Below are 17,493 nucleotides of genomic sequence, written 5' to 3'. Positions count from 1 at the left end.
ACACACACACACACACACACACACACACACACACACACACACTAATGAAGTCAGTCTTTGGACTCTTGAGTATTAAGTCTGTTCTACACTACAGCTTGTTTAGGTCAAGAACTGCCATTTAGACAGGACAGGAAAATTTTTTACATGCCGTTTAGGGACGGTTGTGAGGAAAATTATTAAATTGAATACTGAGAAAAGACATAAAAATAAGTACTGATTTATTTTTAGATAACTAAAAAATAACATATTACCATTCAAAAGTTTGTGGCCAGTATTTATTTAGTTTTTAAATAAATGAAAACTTTTATTCAGCAAAGATGCATTAAAGTGACAGCAAAGGCATTTATAATGTATAAAAGATTCAATCAAATACAGCTATTTTGAGCTTTTTCTATTCATTAAAGAATCCTGGGGAAAAAATGTATCACAGTTTCCATAAAAATGTTAAGCAGCACAACTGCTTTCAATATTGATAATAATAAAAAAGGTTTCCTGAGTAGCAAACTAGAATGATTTCTGAAGGATCATGTGACACTGAAGACTAAAGTAATGATGCTGAAATTTAAGTTCTGAAATAAATCACATTTTAAAATACATTAAAACAGAAAATAGATCTTTTTTATTGTAATAATATTTCACAATATTGCTGTTTTTACTGTATTTTTGATCAAATAACGCAGTCTTGGTGATCATAAGAGACTTCTTTCAAAAACGTTCAAAAATCTTACAGCTAATGATTTCAGTGTGCAATTTGTATCAGACGGTCAATGAGTGGACTTGTGGGAGGTCTGACTGCATGCTGTATAAGACTGAGACTAGCACGTGTATGACTGTCTGGATTTGTTGAGGATAAAGACAACTTTGCTATCTTTTCACCAGCTCTCCATTCATCATCTTGACAAAAGCCCTCCACAGATATATCAGCCAGTGTTATCAGACAGAATTAAGTGCAGATGACATCGAAAGTCAGCATGATGTATAAATCTCCCTGTAAAGTGATGAATCATTATTGGCATATTAATATCAGGAAGCTTCAAAGTTGGAACATAATAACCTTTCTATATACGCCACTGAAATCAAGAAACACAATATACTCTGTAGTCAGCTTTTGGTCTTGCTCTCTCATGACACGCTGCATGATGATTAATGTGACCTTCAGTATTCATAGGAGAATTAGTGACATCTGCGTACTACCAAATTAGTTGCAATAAGGTTATCTTTCTCATGTCAGCTTGAAATACAAATAAAAATAGAATTAAAAACAAAAGCCTAAATAAATCGTACAAGTTAGTTTAGTTTTTGTCTCTACAAAGAATAAGTAACAAATACAGCCTGTTTTATACTACTGGACAAAAAGACATGGAAAATGGTAATGTGAATGTTTAGTGAAAAAATCCTTAAATGACATATACACTTCTAGTCAAAAGTTTGAAATAATTACAATTTTTACTGTTTCTGAAAGAAGTCTCTTGTGCTATTTGATCAAAAATACAGTAAAAAAAACTGTAATATTGTGAAATATTACAATTTAAAATAACTGTTTTTATTATTATGAATGCACCCTTACTGAATAAAGTATTTATTTCTCGAGCATCAAATCAGAATATTAGAATGGTTTCTGAAGGATCATTTGACACTGAAGACTGGAGTAATGATGCTGAAAATTCAGCTTTGATCACAGGAATAAATTACATTTTAAAGCAGAAAACTATTATTTGAAATTATAATAATATTTCACAATATTACTGTTTTTATCAGCCTTGAGCATGAGAGACTTCTTTCAAAACCCCAAAAAATCTTAATTCTTCCAAACTTTTGACTGGTAGTGTATAAATTGACTTCAGGGGACATAATGGTACATGAGTGTTGAATACTGCTCCTTTAATAAAAGGTGGCAGTGAACTCAGTCTGCTACGGCTCACCTTGCGTAAGGTCCGTCTCGGCTGATTGGAACTGTCTGAGAGAGCAGTACAGGTTGGCTCTGCTAAAATAGGCATGTGCAGACAGCGGGTTGAGGCAGAGAGCCTCATTGAAATCCTGCAGGGATGCTGGGACCTTCCGCAGCAGAGCGTGAGTGATGGCTCGGTTCAGGATGGCAGACTCATCTGAGGGGTCCAGCTCAAAAGCTCGGCTGTAGTACTCACATGCCTGTGTCGCAGAAAAAATGAGACTCACTATATATCTCAGCGGCTCTCGTCTAGAGAGTCTCAAGAGAGTCAGTACCGAATTGCCTCTGGTTTTACCTGCTCAAACTGTCCATTGTAAAAGAAGAGGTTGGCAGCGTTGAAGTAAGCGAGGGAATATTCCGGGTTGAGGCTGATAGCGGTCTGGTAGTTCTTCATGGCACTAGCTTTATCTCCCATGAACTGCTGGATCAGACCTCGGTTTGTGAAGAGCTGCTCTGCATGAGGGTTACACTGAAAAGGGCAAAGACAAGAAGAGATATGATAGGAAAAATTCACCAAAAAACTGACTAAATAAATAAATACATTCTGTTAAACAAATTTGGGGTTGATACTGTAAGATTTGTTCATGTTTTTGAAATAAGTCTTGCATGCTCACCAAGATTGCAATTATTTTATCAAAAATACAATAAAGGCAGTAATATTGTAAAATATTACCACAATGGTATATACAGGGCCGTCCTTAGGGAGCAACTGGTGCGGTCGCACCGGGCGAATGGACCGAGGGGGGCCCCTCTCCCAACCTCGCACCGGGCCCCGCGTCAGCTAAGGACGGCCCTGGGTATATATATATGTAAAATATTACCACAATTTAAAAAAAAAGTTTTCTATTTTAATATATTTTAAATGTCATTTATTCCTGTGATGCAAAGCTGAATTTTCAGCATCATTACTCCAGTCTTCAGTGTCACATGATCTTTCAGAAATCATTCTAATATGCTGCTTTGCTGCTCAAGAAATATTTCTTATTATTATCAACGTTGAAAACAGCGCTGGTTCGTTTTGTAGAATCTGTGATACATTTTTTTGTTCAGAATTCTGTGATGAATAGAAATTTCAAAAGAACAGCATTTATTTGAAACAGAAACATTTTGTAACATTATAACTGATGATCACTTCCGTGCTAAATAAAAGTATTAATTTCTTTAAAAAATCTTTACTAACAACCTTTATAGCAGTGCTAATGTCCTGCAGGGCTGCAAACATGTTGCCCATCTGTAGGCTGGTGACAGCTCTGCCTTCATACGCCGCCCAGCATTTAGGGTTCACCTCTACAGCCACAGTGAACTGATTCCAGGCTCTCTGGAAGAATCCCAAAACCTGCCATAGAGGACAAGATATCGACATGGATTAGTGGAAATCAATAGACTTGAGAGGCAACAGGCTGTCTGCAAGATACGGTTCCCTCTCTGGGGGAAGAGACAGAGATAATGAGGGCCAGGATGAATACCAAAAGCAATCAGATACATCCTTGTTTGTTTCCTACTGTTGACCTGATTTCTGTGGTTTGTCTTAAAGAGACGAAAGATACCAGACAGACAAACAAAAGTCTTGAATAGAGGAGAATGTAGAAATTAAGATTACCAAGGTTAACAAGGTTAAGATTAACCAAGCATAAATTATTTATTATGTATAATTTCTTGTTATCTACATTTCAAGCATTTAAAGAGACCACTCAAATTTTTGTAATGCAAAATATTTTAATCGTTCTGTAATTGAGGAATTCTACAATAACTAATGGTGTTGTCAAGAATCTACTGTCAGTTATGATTACTTTCTTGTGATTTAGTTTCCTTCCCATAACAGACATATTTTGGACATGCTGGTTGCCTGCTGAGATTATTATGTGTATTACAAGACAACATTTTATGATAAGGTGATTTATGTATGACATAAAATCACAATAGGCAACAGACAAAATAGGAGAAGATTTCAATTTCAGAAATATGAGATAACACGACTTGCCCATATCATCCAGCATATTAATTGTTGAGTAGAGGATATTGCTGCATCTGAGAAGATACAAATATTGATGCCTTAAATATTGAAGCTTATTTCTGCCAAGGAATAAAAAATTTAAAAAGGTAATTATCTTACAATTCTGACTTTGTTTTCTCACAATTTTTAGTAAAACGGTCTGAGATATAAACTCAAAATAGTGAGATATTAACAATTGGGAGATATAAGTTTGCGTAAAAGTCACAAATGCTTTTTTTATTCCTTGGAGGAAATAAGCTTGTTTTTGGCAATGAATAAAAGAATAAAAAAGGTAATTGTGACGTTTCACCTCATAATTCTTTTTTTTTCTTGAAATTGCGAGTTATAAATTCACAATAAGACTTTTCTTCTCAGAATTGAAAGACAAAAGAATTGTGAGATAAAAGTCACAATGACCTTTTTTAATTTCGTCGCAGAAATAAGCTTCCATACAAATACAACTGTAACAAATGCAATTTATAATACAGCAGTACTGTGCAAACTTTTTTATGTTACCCATACAAATAAAATCTCTATACTATCTCAGTTAGGTCCCTAAACATCAATGAGATTAAATAGAGACCGTTTAAATCTCCTGTTTGATGTTTCTATAGGGGAAAAAACAGTAATCATGTATGAAAGATTCAGAAAGGATCACAATGGTGCTCATTTTTGCCAGGATACAAAAGTTTGCTGTCAAAATTCAGTGACATTTCACATCAAATTCTCCCAAAACCAAATTATAAGGGGTAGTATGCTATCCACATTCATTTGAGAGCTTTTTTTTTTTTTTTTTTTTTCTCCAAAGGAAGATTAAGAGAAGGATGTGAACAGAGACTTAAATGAAGCATTTGGGAACTTCTCTAAGTCTGTTAAGCTATGAAAGATCAACCTGTGAGAAATAAAAAGAAGCAAGACAATTATTTTTACACTACCTGTAAGTTGTATGCCAGGCTAATGCGGGCACTTGAACAGAGTGGATTGAGATGCAGGGCTGAGAGGAAGTCCCTCTGGGCTTGTTTCCTGGCGTGATTGTGCCCATAATCCATGAAAACATTTCCTCTGCCCACATGGGAATCTTGCAAGAAGGGATCAAGTCTTAAAGCTTGGCTGTAAGCATCCACAGCTTCCTGTAACTGGCCAAGCCTTGAAAACAGACAAAGAAAGTGATCACCCTCAGTGATGTGTCCTAATTCTGTTTGCACAAGAAAATGAGTTGTCTGCTTAATTATGAACTTTGCCTTAAACTCTCTGTAAAAACATCCCCTCTCTCTTGCTTTTGAAAACTGAATTACAAGCTGTGCAACATTCCCAGTGTGAGCCTTGAATTCATCCAGAATTATTGTGAAGAGCCATTTATTTGAAAGTGGTCCTTTAAAGCAATGAAAATGTGCAAATGTCGACTTCTATGGATTCGAAAGCATTCTGTTCTTTTGTAAATGATAGTTCAGAGAGCAATGCGTCTCGTCAGTGAGCTACTAAGATATTTCATATTATATAGTCCATGTAAAGAGATGAGATGTCCTGTCTGTCATAGGCTGTAAATCTGATATAAGTCAGACTGAACGCATTCTGGAAGTGCAGCAACTTTTGAGTTTTGATCAATAAAAATTATAGATATATTATGCTCTGAATGCTCCATTTAAATGCAGATCTGCACGGTAAGCGGCACAGTTCACAGAGCTTAGATAACTATTCATAAATGTCATACAAGGTTTCAGGACACCATTAATAATGTAGTCCTTAGAGTGTTCTTCCACTCAAACTCATGCCTTAGGACTACGAGAAGAAAAATACAGTAATTTTTTCTCTGACAAGTTCTTGTGCTTTAATAATAATAATAGCCATGTCATACATTTTTATCACTTTCCACACATGAACTCAATCATCCAAAAGTTTTTTTGTCTTTTGAATACGCTTATTCAGAAATGATGGATTAATCAAAACAGACAGTAAAGACATTTATATTGTTACAAACGATTTCTATTTCAAATAAATTCTTTTGAACTCTATATTCAGCAAAGAATCCTGAAAAAAAATTGTATCATGCCTTCCACAGTAGAAAATTGTACGGACCCCGAACTTTTGAATGCAGTGTTTATATTCTAAGCTTCTTGTGGCAAAAGACATAATTACTCACAATTTATTTATAATTTCATAATTCAGGCATAATTTAGTTTTACATTTTATCCTCTTAATAAACATGCTATTTTTTTGCAGTTGTGCCTTTTACGACTTTACATAAACGGCATAATTTCATGTGTGTGTTATATTTATTTTATTTTTAATCATTTTACTTTAAAGGCTCAAGATAAATTTGATTTTCCATAATGCAACCTACAGATTGATACTATATGAATCATCTCTTTACTGTGGTGCATTCAGTACTTCACTATAAAGAGCAGAATGAAGAGCAGAACTCAACAAAATTCAGTGAATTCCTAGTTCTAAGAAATTCTCAGTGAATAAAACCACATGACCTGCCATGATGTGTCTCAGAGGGCTAAAGCCTTGATCTTTTATTTTAAACACAATAGCAGTTAAACATGCTGTGGAGCAGTTATTATGACCCCACTGCCACTGCTGAGTCAAAATGGTTCTCAGCTTAAGCTTGGCAATTTAGCACTGTGAAACAGTCAATCGTACTAAATGATAACTCAAAATAAATTCACACCTGTGGTGAATAACTCCCAGTGCATGAAGAATTATTACATCCTCTGGTTGTTTCTGTGCTGCAGCCTTAAAATCCTAAAACAAAACACAATAATTTTCACTAACATTATTTTCACTACTACTGCTTTTATAAAAATGCTACTAAAGTCAACTTAACAAAAAAATTACTCAATTTACTTTATTAAAATCGGTTCACGTTATTCCAAAACATCCTTTAAAACCACCTGGCTTTATTTTTTATATTTAATGGCTACTCTGACAATCCAATCAATTCCCATGGGATAAACTCATACAACACCGTTTTTTAAATCTCCAAAACATGTCAACTTATTGATGTAAAACTGAGTTGTAAATGACATTTCATGAAAACAAGAATAGAGAAATATGAAAAACCTCACTATAAATCTCATGATGAATATGCTTTCAAAATCCTACAGACAAACGGATTACAGGCCTGATGCAATCAATGCTTCTTTTTTATAACTGTGGCCTACCTGAAGGGCACTGCCATAGTCATTCAGCTCCACATAAAGAAGGCCACGGTTTATCAAGACTTTCAGCTCAAGCTCCATCTTACAGCCCAAGAGCAGCGTAATGCTATAGTCTCTGAGAGCCTTGAAGATTAAAGAGAAATAATGCGGAGGAAGAGAACAACTATGCATTAAAATGCAAATGCAGAAGTGCAATTGTTATGAAAAAGCATCCTGCATTTGTATATGTTTCTGTATGATCCTGTATACATTGCCGTTTTCAAAAAGCGGATGCAAAATGGGGAAATGAAAAGAAACGTAACCAGTTCATAATCCCGCAGCTCATGAAAACATACGCCACGGTTGTAGTAAGCAAATGAACAGGCACTGTCCATCTGGATTGCCATTGTCAGATCCTCCACTGCACTCGTGTATGCCTAAAACAAGATGATAAGTGCACAACATTTCTCTCAAATACCATAGAGATCATCAGCCTCAAGTGACAGGTAATTATGCTCAAAACTGTGCTATTTTTACTAACTTTCAAATAGAATTTAAGAGCTCCTTTATACAAGTATGCTTTGACACTCTTGGGCTGGATCCTGATAGCTTCATTACAGTCGAGTACAGCCTTTGCATATCGTCCTTGAGCCCCATAAAGGGCAGCTCGGCTGAGATGCACCTTGAAAAAAAACAAGTGTTATTCTGAACCTATTGCACAGAACATTATTAATTCAGACAGACCATGCATTGAGTTAGAATCAAGGTGTACCTGATAGAGGTTGGGGTTGATTTGGAGAGCTTTGTTAAAGTCCTGCACACCTGTGGAGTCTTGTAGATGCACGCGGCACAGTCCTCTCTGATGGTGAGCCTCAGCGTGGTCTGGGTTCATGCTCACAACGCTGTTAAAAGCATCCAAAGCATGGAGGAGAAGAGAGTCTTCACTCTCCTGAATTAAAAAAAAGGTGATAAGAGAATAGTGACAGATATGGTTGTGTTTCCATCTGTTTAGATTTTAAATATCACATCTTATGGATGTAATAAAATGCTACATGCGTGTTATCATTTTTGGACCACACATAGTAGTATTCAGAAACGTGTTTGAAGAAAGCAAAAGGGGTACGTTTTATTTGTTTTAATGTTGACTTTATCATTCAATGAATTACCTGTAACAAAAGCATTTGTTTCATGTAGCATATGCCCATAAGATAGAAGACCTCCGCAGCCTCTTGTGAAGTAATGAGTTTAGTTTTATTGGTACCCAGAAGTGACAGGGCCTTTCTGAAACTCTCCACTGCTTCCTGTGTATGACATAATATAAACCATGGAAAACTTGCAGCATTAATAGGTCACAATACTGTCTACTACTAACAGACAAAAAGATGCTTTATAAGAGGTAACGGAAGTTACAGAATGCTGACAAAAAGACTTTTTGGCTGACGTATCCATTACATTCAAGATATACATTATATAAGTTATATTCATGCATTCCCTGGGAATCAAACCTGTGATCTTGGCGTTGCTAGTGCCATGCTCAAATGTTTGAACTATGGTAGTAATAAGGTTTCTCATTAAATTCTAGAATGGTTCAGCAAGACAAAACATGAAATAGCAATTGCACACACATCTAAATGTGTGCCAAGTTGCTGTAAAACAAAAACAAAAAAATAGCTGTATTAATGTAACAAACTACATTAAAACAGACAAATTATTTATTGTGTTTTTTCATAAAATACATCTTTTTTCTTAATAAATTAAGATCACAATAACAAAAATAATCTGCTGTGTACACTAGTGTACAAGTGCACACTACTGTTCAAACGTTTAGGGTCAGCAAGAACATTTTTAAAATAAATTAATACTTTTATTCAGCAAGGATGCACTAAACTGATCAGAAGGGACAGTAAAGACATTTATAATGTTACAAAAGATTTCTATTTCAAATAAATGCTGTTCTTTTAAACTTTCTATTCAGTGAAGAATCGTGAAACAAATTGCACCACAGTGCATATATTTTGATATAATTCTTGTTGTTTTATTTAAAATGTATCAAATGCATTTATGAAAAAAAAAAAATCACACAAAAATATTAAGCTGCACAACTGTTTTCAAAATTGATAATAATAAGAAATGTTTCTTGAGCACCAAATCAGCATATTAGAATGATTTCTGAAGGATCATGTGAGACTGAAGACTGGAGTAATGATGCTGAAAATTTAGCTTTGCATCAGAGGAATAAATAAGATTTTAAAATATATTCACTGTTTTACAGTATTTTTGATCAAAAATTTTTGATTAAAAATCAAATGTTTGAACAGTAGTGCAAATAACGGTAAAAATAACAGTAATGCACAGCCTCTAGTTTATCACTTTGGTGTATTTCTAAAGCTGCTGAAAAAGTAATACTAATAATGACTTGTTTGTGTTGGTGTCTTTGGAGAAGTTTGTTCGGTGTTTTGCTGGCTTAGTTCTGCCAGACAGAGCTTGACCGAGATACACCCTGCACGAGTCTCGGACTCACTTTGAACCTGTGCTCCCTCATCAGCGTCCTCCCAAGAAGAATGAGGTGTGGAGGAGAAGGGCACGTATCGACCGCTTCCTTGAGACAGATGACGGCATTGGCATAGTTCCCCAGGAACGATTGGACGACAGCTTGCTGGACCGGTGATAAACCCAGAGCTGTGACGGAAAGGAGGAGAGCTTTACAGCTGGGTCTAGTTGTTGTTATGGCAACATAAACCACATTTCCCTGAAAGATTTACTTCACCTTCAGTTGGGCCAGGTGGCCTAACAAGATTTAATGATGCTCATTAAAAGATGGGCAGAGAGAAGGGCTCGGATATTTCAGGAACTAAAAGTATGCTTGCAATTTGCTGAAGAGTGAAATTAACTTATGTGATCATTACCTGTTTTCATTTCCGCTGCATACCGTATACAGAGGGTAGCCAGGTCAAACTGTTTCATTTCATACAAGTACTTCCCTCTAAAACCGGACACAAAAATTGAAAGAACTTTTCTCTATAGCAGAGTTTCACCAATTAAAAACAATAAGGGTTTTTTATAGACTGTTGTCATAGTCAAGGTTAGATTTTTAAATTAAGACAAATGAAGGACAGAAGTAAATTCCATTCAGTTGGTTGCACTGATTTGAGGTTTTACATTATGTCCAATTTCCACAGCCATTTTTTAACTGGAATTTCGGGAAGACATATTCGCAATTAAGAGTAAGACCTATTGAACAAACTGTACTTCTATCCTTCACAGCCTTGTGTCAGAATAAACATGGTGGTATTCTGAATAAGGTTCCGAGAGGAAGCATTTTAGGTTTTTAATCTCCTAAGAACCATACAGCAACTCAAGAGCTAGAAATTAATAAAAGAATCAAGGACATGCAAATTTGTACGTTCAAATTACCTCATGATGTGCAGATCATAAGCGTCTGGTTTTATATGTATGGCTCGAGTCAAATCCTTCACCGCTCTACTCAGATTATTCACCTGTGAAAAATACAAGATCACTGGTTTAGTTAGTTTTATAAAAATCTACATTAAAATAAAATATTTTAGTAACCAAAATCTAAAATTAACATGGACTAGGCATGCCATTATCCACAGTATTAACTGAAAATAAAATAATCCCCTGGCTTTATTCTACAATAAATAAACAATCAAAAAAAAGAAAAAGAAGTAATCGGTTATAATATCAGATTCGGATTATTATCAGATTCAATAATCAGAAATAATCAGTCCATGTGGCCAAAGGAAAATGACCAAAGGAAATAGGAACAAAAGAATAACAGTCAAATAAAATCACCAAAAGCTTTTTTTAAATTATCACATACATACATTTATATTTATAAATATAGCAAAACATATTTGTAGAAATTTATATTAAATACATTTTGTTGGATTTATTTTTTATTTTCTTTATATTTACATATTTATTTCCCCTGCAAGTGAGATCATAACACAAGAAAAAATGATAACACCTCCTCAACAAGCTGCATGATTTGAAGTATTAATTATGAACATACTGTAGCACAAACATTGTTTGGGGTTTGTTTAAATTGCAAACCACAACTATAGATCTTAGTCGGCTTAGATGCCATACTGAATTTAATGCAGATGAAAACGAGGCTGTGAGTGACAGACTTACAGTCTTTACAATGGCATGTGCTGTATAAAGGTCGTAAATCATGTAATTTCCACAACTCACAACTTTCAAAACTGTTTTATGTAGTTTTTATCAACTGAAAGTCTTTTTTAAAGAGGTTTTGTCAGCTGAACAATCAGTTTGTTGTTAAACAACAGTACAGTCTGTTGAATGCACTGTACTTCTATTCCTCACAGCTTTGTTTTCATTCCTGCCAAAAATTAAATATGGTGACACCCTGATTAAGATCTATACACAATAGTAACAGTTATGCTTTTTATTTTAAATACATCGATAATAAATTTGTTCATCTTTTTATGTAGCAGTCCAAATCATCCATATAACAGCCGCTTACGCTGAAATAGGCTCTGGCCCGGCATACGTAGGCTTTTACATAGGTGGGGTCCTCCTTCAATGCATTACTGAACCTTCTGATGGCCTCATATTGTCGGCCGATATTCAGCATACAGATCAGTCCAAAACTGACGTGGGCAACAGCCGCAAATCTGCTGTGACTTTAGAGAGGTGCACACAGAGAGAAGAGATGATGACTCAGATATGATTTCATTGATTTTAAATAAGCTGCTCAGAGACTTTGTGTCACTTTTTACCAAGAAGAGATCTTTTGAAAAGTAACTTTCAAAGAGTTTCATGCTTCAATAAATTTATCCTCAACTACGGCCTGCTGCACTGGTGCAACAAAAGAAAATGAAGGTCTTTTCGTCACAGAGTGGAGGAGGCTGGGACATCACCTGTCAAGTTTGATCACAGCTTCAAAGTCAGCCATAGCTTGCCGCCAGCGCCGGAGCGTCATGTAGACCTGACCGCGGTGCAGGAATGCACTGAGGTTTTCTGCACTGTCATTGATGAGAACTATAACACACACATATACAGATAAAACATGGCTAATGAGAGGGCCTGGCTTTGAAAGTATTTGATTTTACTTCTCAGCACAAAGTTCTGGCATATGGTCTCCAATGTACCACTTTCATTATCTGTATCTGGCAATAAATTGTAGTGTAGATATTGTAATACAGTAGCTCAGAGTGCTGACATGAGCACTCTATGGCTCTATACAAAAGATAAGAGTGATTTCTATGTAACTGCTTTGAGTATTTAATTAATTACAGCAACACAGTATAAAAAAGTTATCAGGAGTTGGCCACTGAGAATGAATACAAGTTAATACAATTTCTGCTGATTTGTAAAAAGGCCTAATAATACCTATTTTGATGATGCTGGTTTAAAAAAATCACTAAAAACTTTCCATCACATACAGTTTATTAAACAAAATAAGAATGATTGTTCAAATTATATGTATTTATCAGCTTTAATGCACTTATAAAAATAAGAAAAGCAGCCAGTTGCCAAAAATCCAAAATGTTAGGAAATGCATCATATTTTGTGAGAAAGTGTGACATGCTACAGCAAAACGGGCACTATTTTTGGAATCAGCACCCCAAAATATTTGTAAGAAATGAGTATTGGATTTCATTCAGCAAATCTGATGCAGGCCGTTGTAATTTATTCAGATGAAATGAAATTCAAAGTGCTCCAAATATGTGGACCTTGCATCAATCCTGACAATGGGTGACTGGTTTGCTCCAATATTTATATTGCTTCATATACTGCAAAAGATTATGTTGATAAATTGTCTTAAAGTACAATTTCTGCTGAGTATTTTCTGCATGGAACATGTCACAAAAATAGGCTCAGTGCCGAAGCTCTACTCACGCCTACACTCCTGTTACACAGCACCACAGTGCTTAGGTGGGCAGTGTGAAACACTTTACTGATGAAGCTGTTCAGTTTGCAGCAGACAACGCTGACAAAATATTTCTCCAATCTTCAGAGATCAAAGCAGCAAATCACAGCTGCCAAAATCATGTACGATAAGACTTGATGGCTCTTATTTGTTCTGCTGGCTGAGTAGTGATATTAACATCCTCATATGACCTGATGCAACAGATGCAGCTGCCTGCCATGAGATGTTATGAGAGTGGCCCCATTGATGGTGCATAACCGTGTGCAAAATGGCTTTCTTTAAAGATTTAGATCAAAGACATGGAGACATAATATGGAAAACAGGATTTCCCTCCCAAGACCATTTATGAAATCTAAGCTAAAAAATGTGTCATTCAGAAATCTGTTTGTATATGACATCACAAAATCTCAAGAGAAAAAATCAGAGAAGCAGATGCAGTCCCATTGCTGTCTAGAAGAAACATTTAAGGCATATGAGATATTAAAGATATTTAAGAGATCTTGTTTCTGATTTATTGTTTCCTGTGAGCGTCCTGAAGAAATCATATGAAAAACTCTCATGTTTAACTTTTGATTCGATTGTTGAACAACCATGACTGAACCATCTATCTAATCATCCTGCGTTTTTCAGGTTGTCAGACCTCAACATTTTACTTAAACATGCCCATGGGCATCAGCCTGCCTCAAAATGTTGGCAAAGTACTATGTCTTTATATTGAGTAACTGTGAAATTGTGAAAATTGCTAATTTTCATGTGTTATATCAAGCATGTACGTGTTACCAGATGTGCTGAGGTCCCTTAAGGCCATATGAGGCATTATCTCCCTCAGCAGACACCCTCTGTGGTAAAACGCCAACCAGCTACTGGGATCCAAGTGCACAGCCAGAGAAAAGTCCTCGATAGACTTCTCAAACTGACCCAGCATGATATAGATCCTTCCTCTGTATGTTCTGCAGTGAGTGGAAAAAACTATAATTGGATATACACATCAGCGAAGAGGTGAAGTAATTATCTTTTAGTGGAAATCAAACACAAAGCATGCTGAATGAGGTATATAACCCTCATTATAATCCTGACCTGGCTGTAGCATTCCCAGGTTCTTGCTTCAGGAGCAGGGAGAAGTCTTCCAGGGCCTGCATCCATTTGGAGGTGTTGAAGAGCTGTATTCCATGGATCATCATTGCATCAGTCCTTGTAGAGTCGATGGTGAAGGTCTAGGGGTCAAAAAGGATTTATTTTTAAAATATTCTATGTTCCATGTAAATTGTAATCACTGAGCCAATGCTTAAGCAACAATTTTCTATAATCAGCATTATCAGCACTCTTTTGCGAACTCAAACAGATCTTGGATTTATATTTAGAGTGCATGATGTGCCTGCCAACTGTGTTCTGCTCAGATAAGCTTTGAAAAACGGACTAATTCTGTCCACTAAAACTAGTACAAGCTAATTACAGTGATTAAAGAGTGCAAAAATAACATTTAACTCTTATCTACATTTCTTTTGGTGTTTGAGAATGATAATTATAGTACATTTTGACTGTACAGCACCTTTCATATATTAAATGCTGCTCGAAGTACTTCACACGTCAGAATATAAAAAGCATAAGAAGTAAAAATCAATCAATAAAACAGTAACAAGCAGCCACAAGCAAAAACGTGGAAGAGGAATATGTATCTGTCCTACTTACAGTACCTTATAGGGATGTCAAAATGTCAAATTTCTGGATATCGAATAGGCTTTGCCTATTTTTTGCCTAAAAAAGATTTTATAAGAAAAAGAGTTTATTGCACTATGAAAAAATACTTTCATAACTCAGATTCAGAAACTCAAGAGTTGTTTTTGCTGCTTAGGTTCAATATGTGGTCTTGGGAGAATTGGAGAAATCTTCACTTCTGAAAGTTACAGGACTGTATATTTTCATTATAAAATAAACTCATGTATCTCAATAGGTCAAGGAAAATTGAATTCCTCATGTATGACAGCTTTAAGAAATAGCTAAACGAAGATTAATGTTCAAAATCTACCTGTTTAGATTAAAGAGTCATAGTTAATTGTGATTAGTCTATTACACATCACCTTGCAAGCACTGGTTTTTGCTTCTGGACATGCAAATCTAATTATATTGTTTCATAGGGCTCACTTTGACATAGTCCTCCATGGCCAGCAGTATCTCGCCCATCTTTTCATACATCCTTGCCCTCTTAAAGTAGATCTCTGCATCATCTGGCTTGACTTTGATGGCTTGGGTGTAGCTGAATAGAGCCAGTGTGGTATCCCCTCTTTGTTTGTAGATTTCTGCTGTAGACATGAAGGCGCCTGAAACACATTTGGCATCAGTCATGAGTTTCTACACTTTGTTCTGAAGAAGGTTTTGTTCACCAGAAATATAATAATTTACAGTTACATGAGCAATTTACATTCTCTTTTACCTTTACAATTAAACAGGCTGTTTATAGCCTTTAAGACTAGGGCCAGGCTGATGAACACTGAGTGGGCATTTACTGTATATTATAATGCTACTTTTTATTATAATGTGGCAGGTCATATGTTAATGCGCTCATGGTTATCACATCATAATCACGACAAATTCTGAATCAGTGTTATTTTAGTACTACTTATATATACAATTTGAATTTTATTAATATTTTGAATTAGCTTTTATTTTATTATTTTAGTTTTATTTTTAATAAAATTTTTTTGTAATTTTGCCAATTTGTCCATTTTAATTATCATAGGTTTATTTTTATTTCAGTTTTAGTTGTTATTTATTTCCGTTTAATAATTTTTGTGCTTCAAATATAAATTCAGTTGCTAAGCTAGCATTTCAAATAGGGATGCACCGATACCGATACTGGTATCGGGCCCGATACTGAGCTCCTGTACTCGTACTTGTTAAAATACCCCGATACCATGGGTGACAGCATGCCCAGGAGACTACAGGCTGTCATTAAGGCTAAGTATTGATAGTTGTGTAAATACTGTCATACTAACAGCTGTCTAATTTTTGGTTGATTGTAATCTATTACATATCTTTCTATCAAAATTATCTAACATTATCAAGCTGAATTTGTTCTGACACAGTTTAACTCCGAGTTCTTGTCATATTTTATTACCATTTTCTAAACTATAGCGAATAAACTGTGATAATGTGAGAAATGTTGAAGGTGTCTGAATAAATTTTGGTTTGACTGTATCTATTTGATAAATGAAGTTAACCAACTAACATTATACATACTCTTTTGGTTTCTGTACCCAATATTTAACAAATTTACAAATGCAATAAAAATATTGGTATCGGTACTCGGTATCGGCAAGTACCAAAAATAAAAGTATCGGTATCGGGCGAGTACTGGAAAAAGTGGTATTGGTGCATCCCTAATTTCAAATATTCATTTTGGGGTTTTTTTTCTGAAAGACCTGTTTTAAGAATTTACTTTGCATAAATGATCTCTGTGAACAGAGGAGGAAGCTCAGCAATGCAAACATTGGAGTATGTCTATATAAGCACATCAAATATTTTTATTTCAAAACATGACGTCTTGGTTTGATATAGGTTCTGTTTTGTCCAATACAGAGGTCAGATAGCACACACTATTATTGCATCAGTATCTTGTCTCCCTGCTGTCTGGTAATGTAAGTGGACTCATGCACACACCTGCATGCTTCTTGTTCTCAACGATGACGTTTAGATCGTCCAGAGCTCTATCGGGGTCGTTTCTCAGCAGGTAGATGTGGTGTCTGTGCCAGTAGGCATCCAGTAAATGGGGCTCCAGGGAGATGGCCTTTAAAAATAGAAAAACAACAGATCGATCATTAGTACACAATAAACTAAGCAGAAAATCTGTAGAACATTCTGTTCAGGTTTGTTTGGATTAATAATTTCTGAAATTAACCATTTTGTAATGAGCTAACATTTAAAAAAAAACCTTATGAGCAACAGTAATAATTATGCTTACTTTAGCATGCATCACTAATAAAAGACAAGAAAATAAGGCTTACAGCATTGAGATCTTCAAGGGCCTGGTTGAGATAACCAAGTTTGATGTAAAGTGCTCCACGACGACAACAGTCGAAGGCACTGTGGTTTCCACTTTCAGTCAAAGTTTGGGTCAGCTTGGCCACTTCATGCTCCAAATCAACTGTATTGAGACCTTCATCCAAAACCACTTTGTCCAGATCCTGGATCTCATCCTGTGGAAGCTGGTTCTCCTCCAGACCACCAGGAAAAGAGCCTGCACTCTGGAGATTTTCCAGAGGGGGAAAGACCTCGTCAAACCAGGCGTCCCATATGTCTCTGACCCACTCTCGGGGTGGTGTCGTGTCGGGTATCCCACCATGATCTGTGGCAAAGGTCTCAAAATCCAGGAGCATGGGCAGACTGGGGCAGAGGAGGGGTGAAAATTGCCCTTTGGAGGTTTTAGACTCCCATGGTAACTGACACAGAGACTCACTCCTATTAGAGAATAATAGGAAAGATAAACACATTATTA

The 17,493-nt window shown here is 35.7% G+C and overlaps 1 protein-coding gene across 1 annotated transcript in view; it reads right to left on the bottom strand.

The window, feature by feature from the left end:
* Positions 1–17,493, bottom strand: part of LOC107693075 (uncharacterized) — a 29,812-nt gene that overhangs the window by 3,566 nt on the left and 8,753 nt on the right. The window contains exons 11-30 of the mRNA XM_016492320.1: positions 17,003–17,456; positions 16,659–16,785; positions 15,144–15,319; positions 14,079–14,215; positions 13,782–13,951; positions 11,989–12,109; positions 11,592–11,751; positions 10,499–10,581; positions 9,991–10,067; positions 9,606–9,763; positions 8,251–8,385; positions 7,857–8,033; positions 7,626–7,766; positions 7,408–7,521; positions 7,109–7,228; positions 6,616–6,689; positions 4,877–5,087; positions 3,132–3,284; positions 2,244–2,417; positions 1,923–2,148 (exon numbers count right to left, since the gene is read on the bottom strand). Of these exons, the coding sequence (XP_016347806.1) occupies positions 1,923–2,148; positions 2,244–2,417; positions 3,132–3,284; positions 4,877–5,087; positions 6,616–6,689; positions 7,109–7,228; positions 7,408–7,521; positions 7,626–7,766; positions 7,857–8,033; positions 8,251–8,385; positions 9,606–9,763; positions 9,991–10,067; positions 10,499–10,581; positions 11,592–11,751; positions 11,989–12,109; positions 13,782–13,951; positions 14,079–14,215; positions 15,144–15,319; positions 16,659–16,785; positions 17,003–17,456 (3,188 nt within the window). The remainder of the gene's footprint in view (positions 1–1,922; positions 2,149–2,243; positions 2,418–3,131; positions 3,285–4,876; positions 5,088–6,615; positions 6,690–7,108; positions 7,229–7,407; positions 7,522–7,625; positions 7,767–7,856; positions 8,034–8,250; positions 8,386–9,605; positions 9,764–9,990; positions 10,068–10,498; positions 10,582–11,591; positions 11,752–11,988; positions 12,110–13,781; positions 13,952–14,078; positions 14,216–15,143; positions 15,320–16,658; positions 16,786–17,002; positions 17,457–17,493) is intronic.

The sequence above is a fragment of the Sinocyclocheilus anshuiensis genome, unplaced genomic scaffold, assembly GCF_001515605.1.
Source record: "Sinocyclocheilus anshuiensis isolate Anshui unplaced genomic scaffold, SAMN03320099.WGS_v1.1 scaffold222, whole genome shotgun sequence".
NCBI lineage: Eukaryota > Metazoa > Chordata > Actinopteri > Cypriniformes > Cyprinidae > Sinocyclocheilus > Sinocyclocheilus anshuiensis.
Note: the sequence above shows the minus strand (reverse complement) of the source record. Positions and strands in the feature narration are given on the sequence as shown.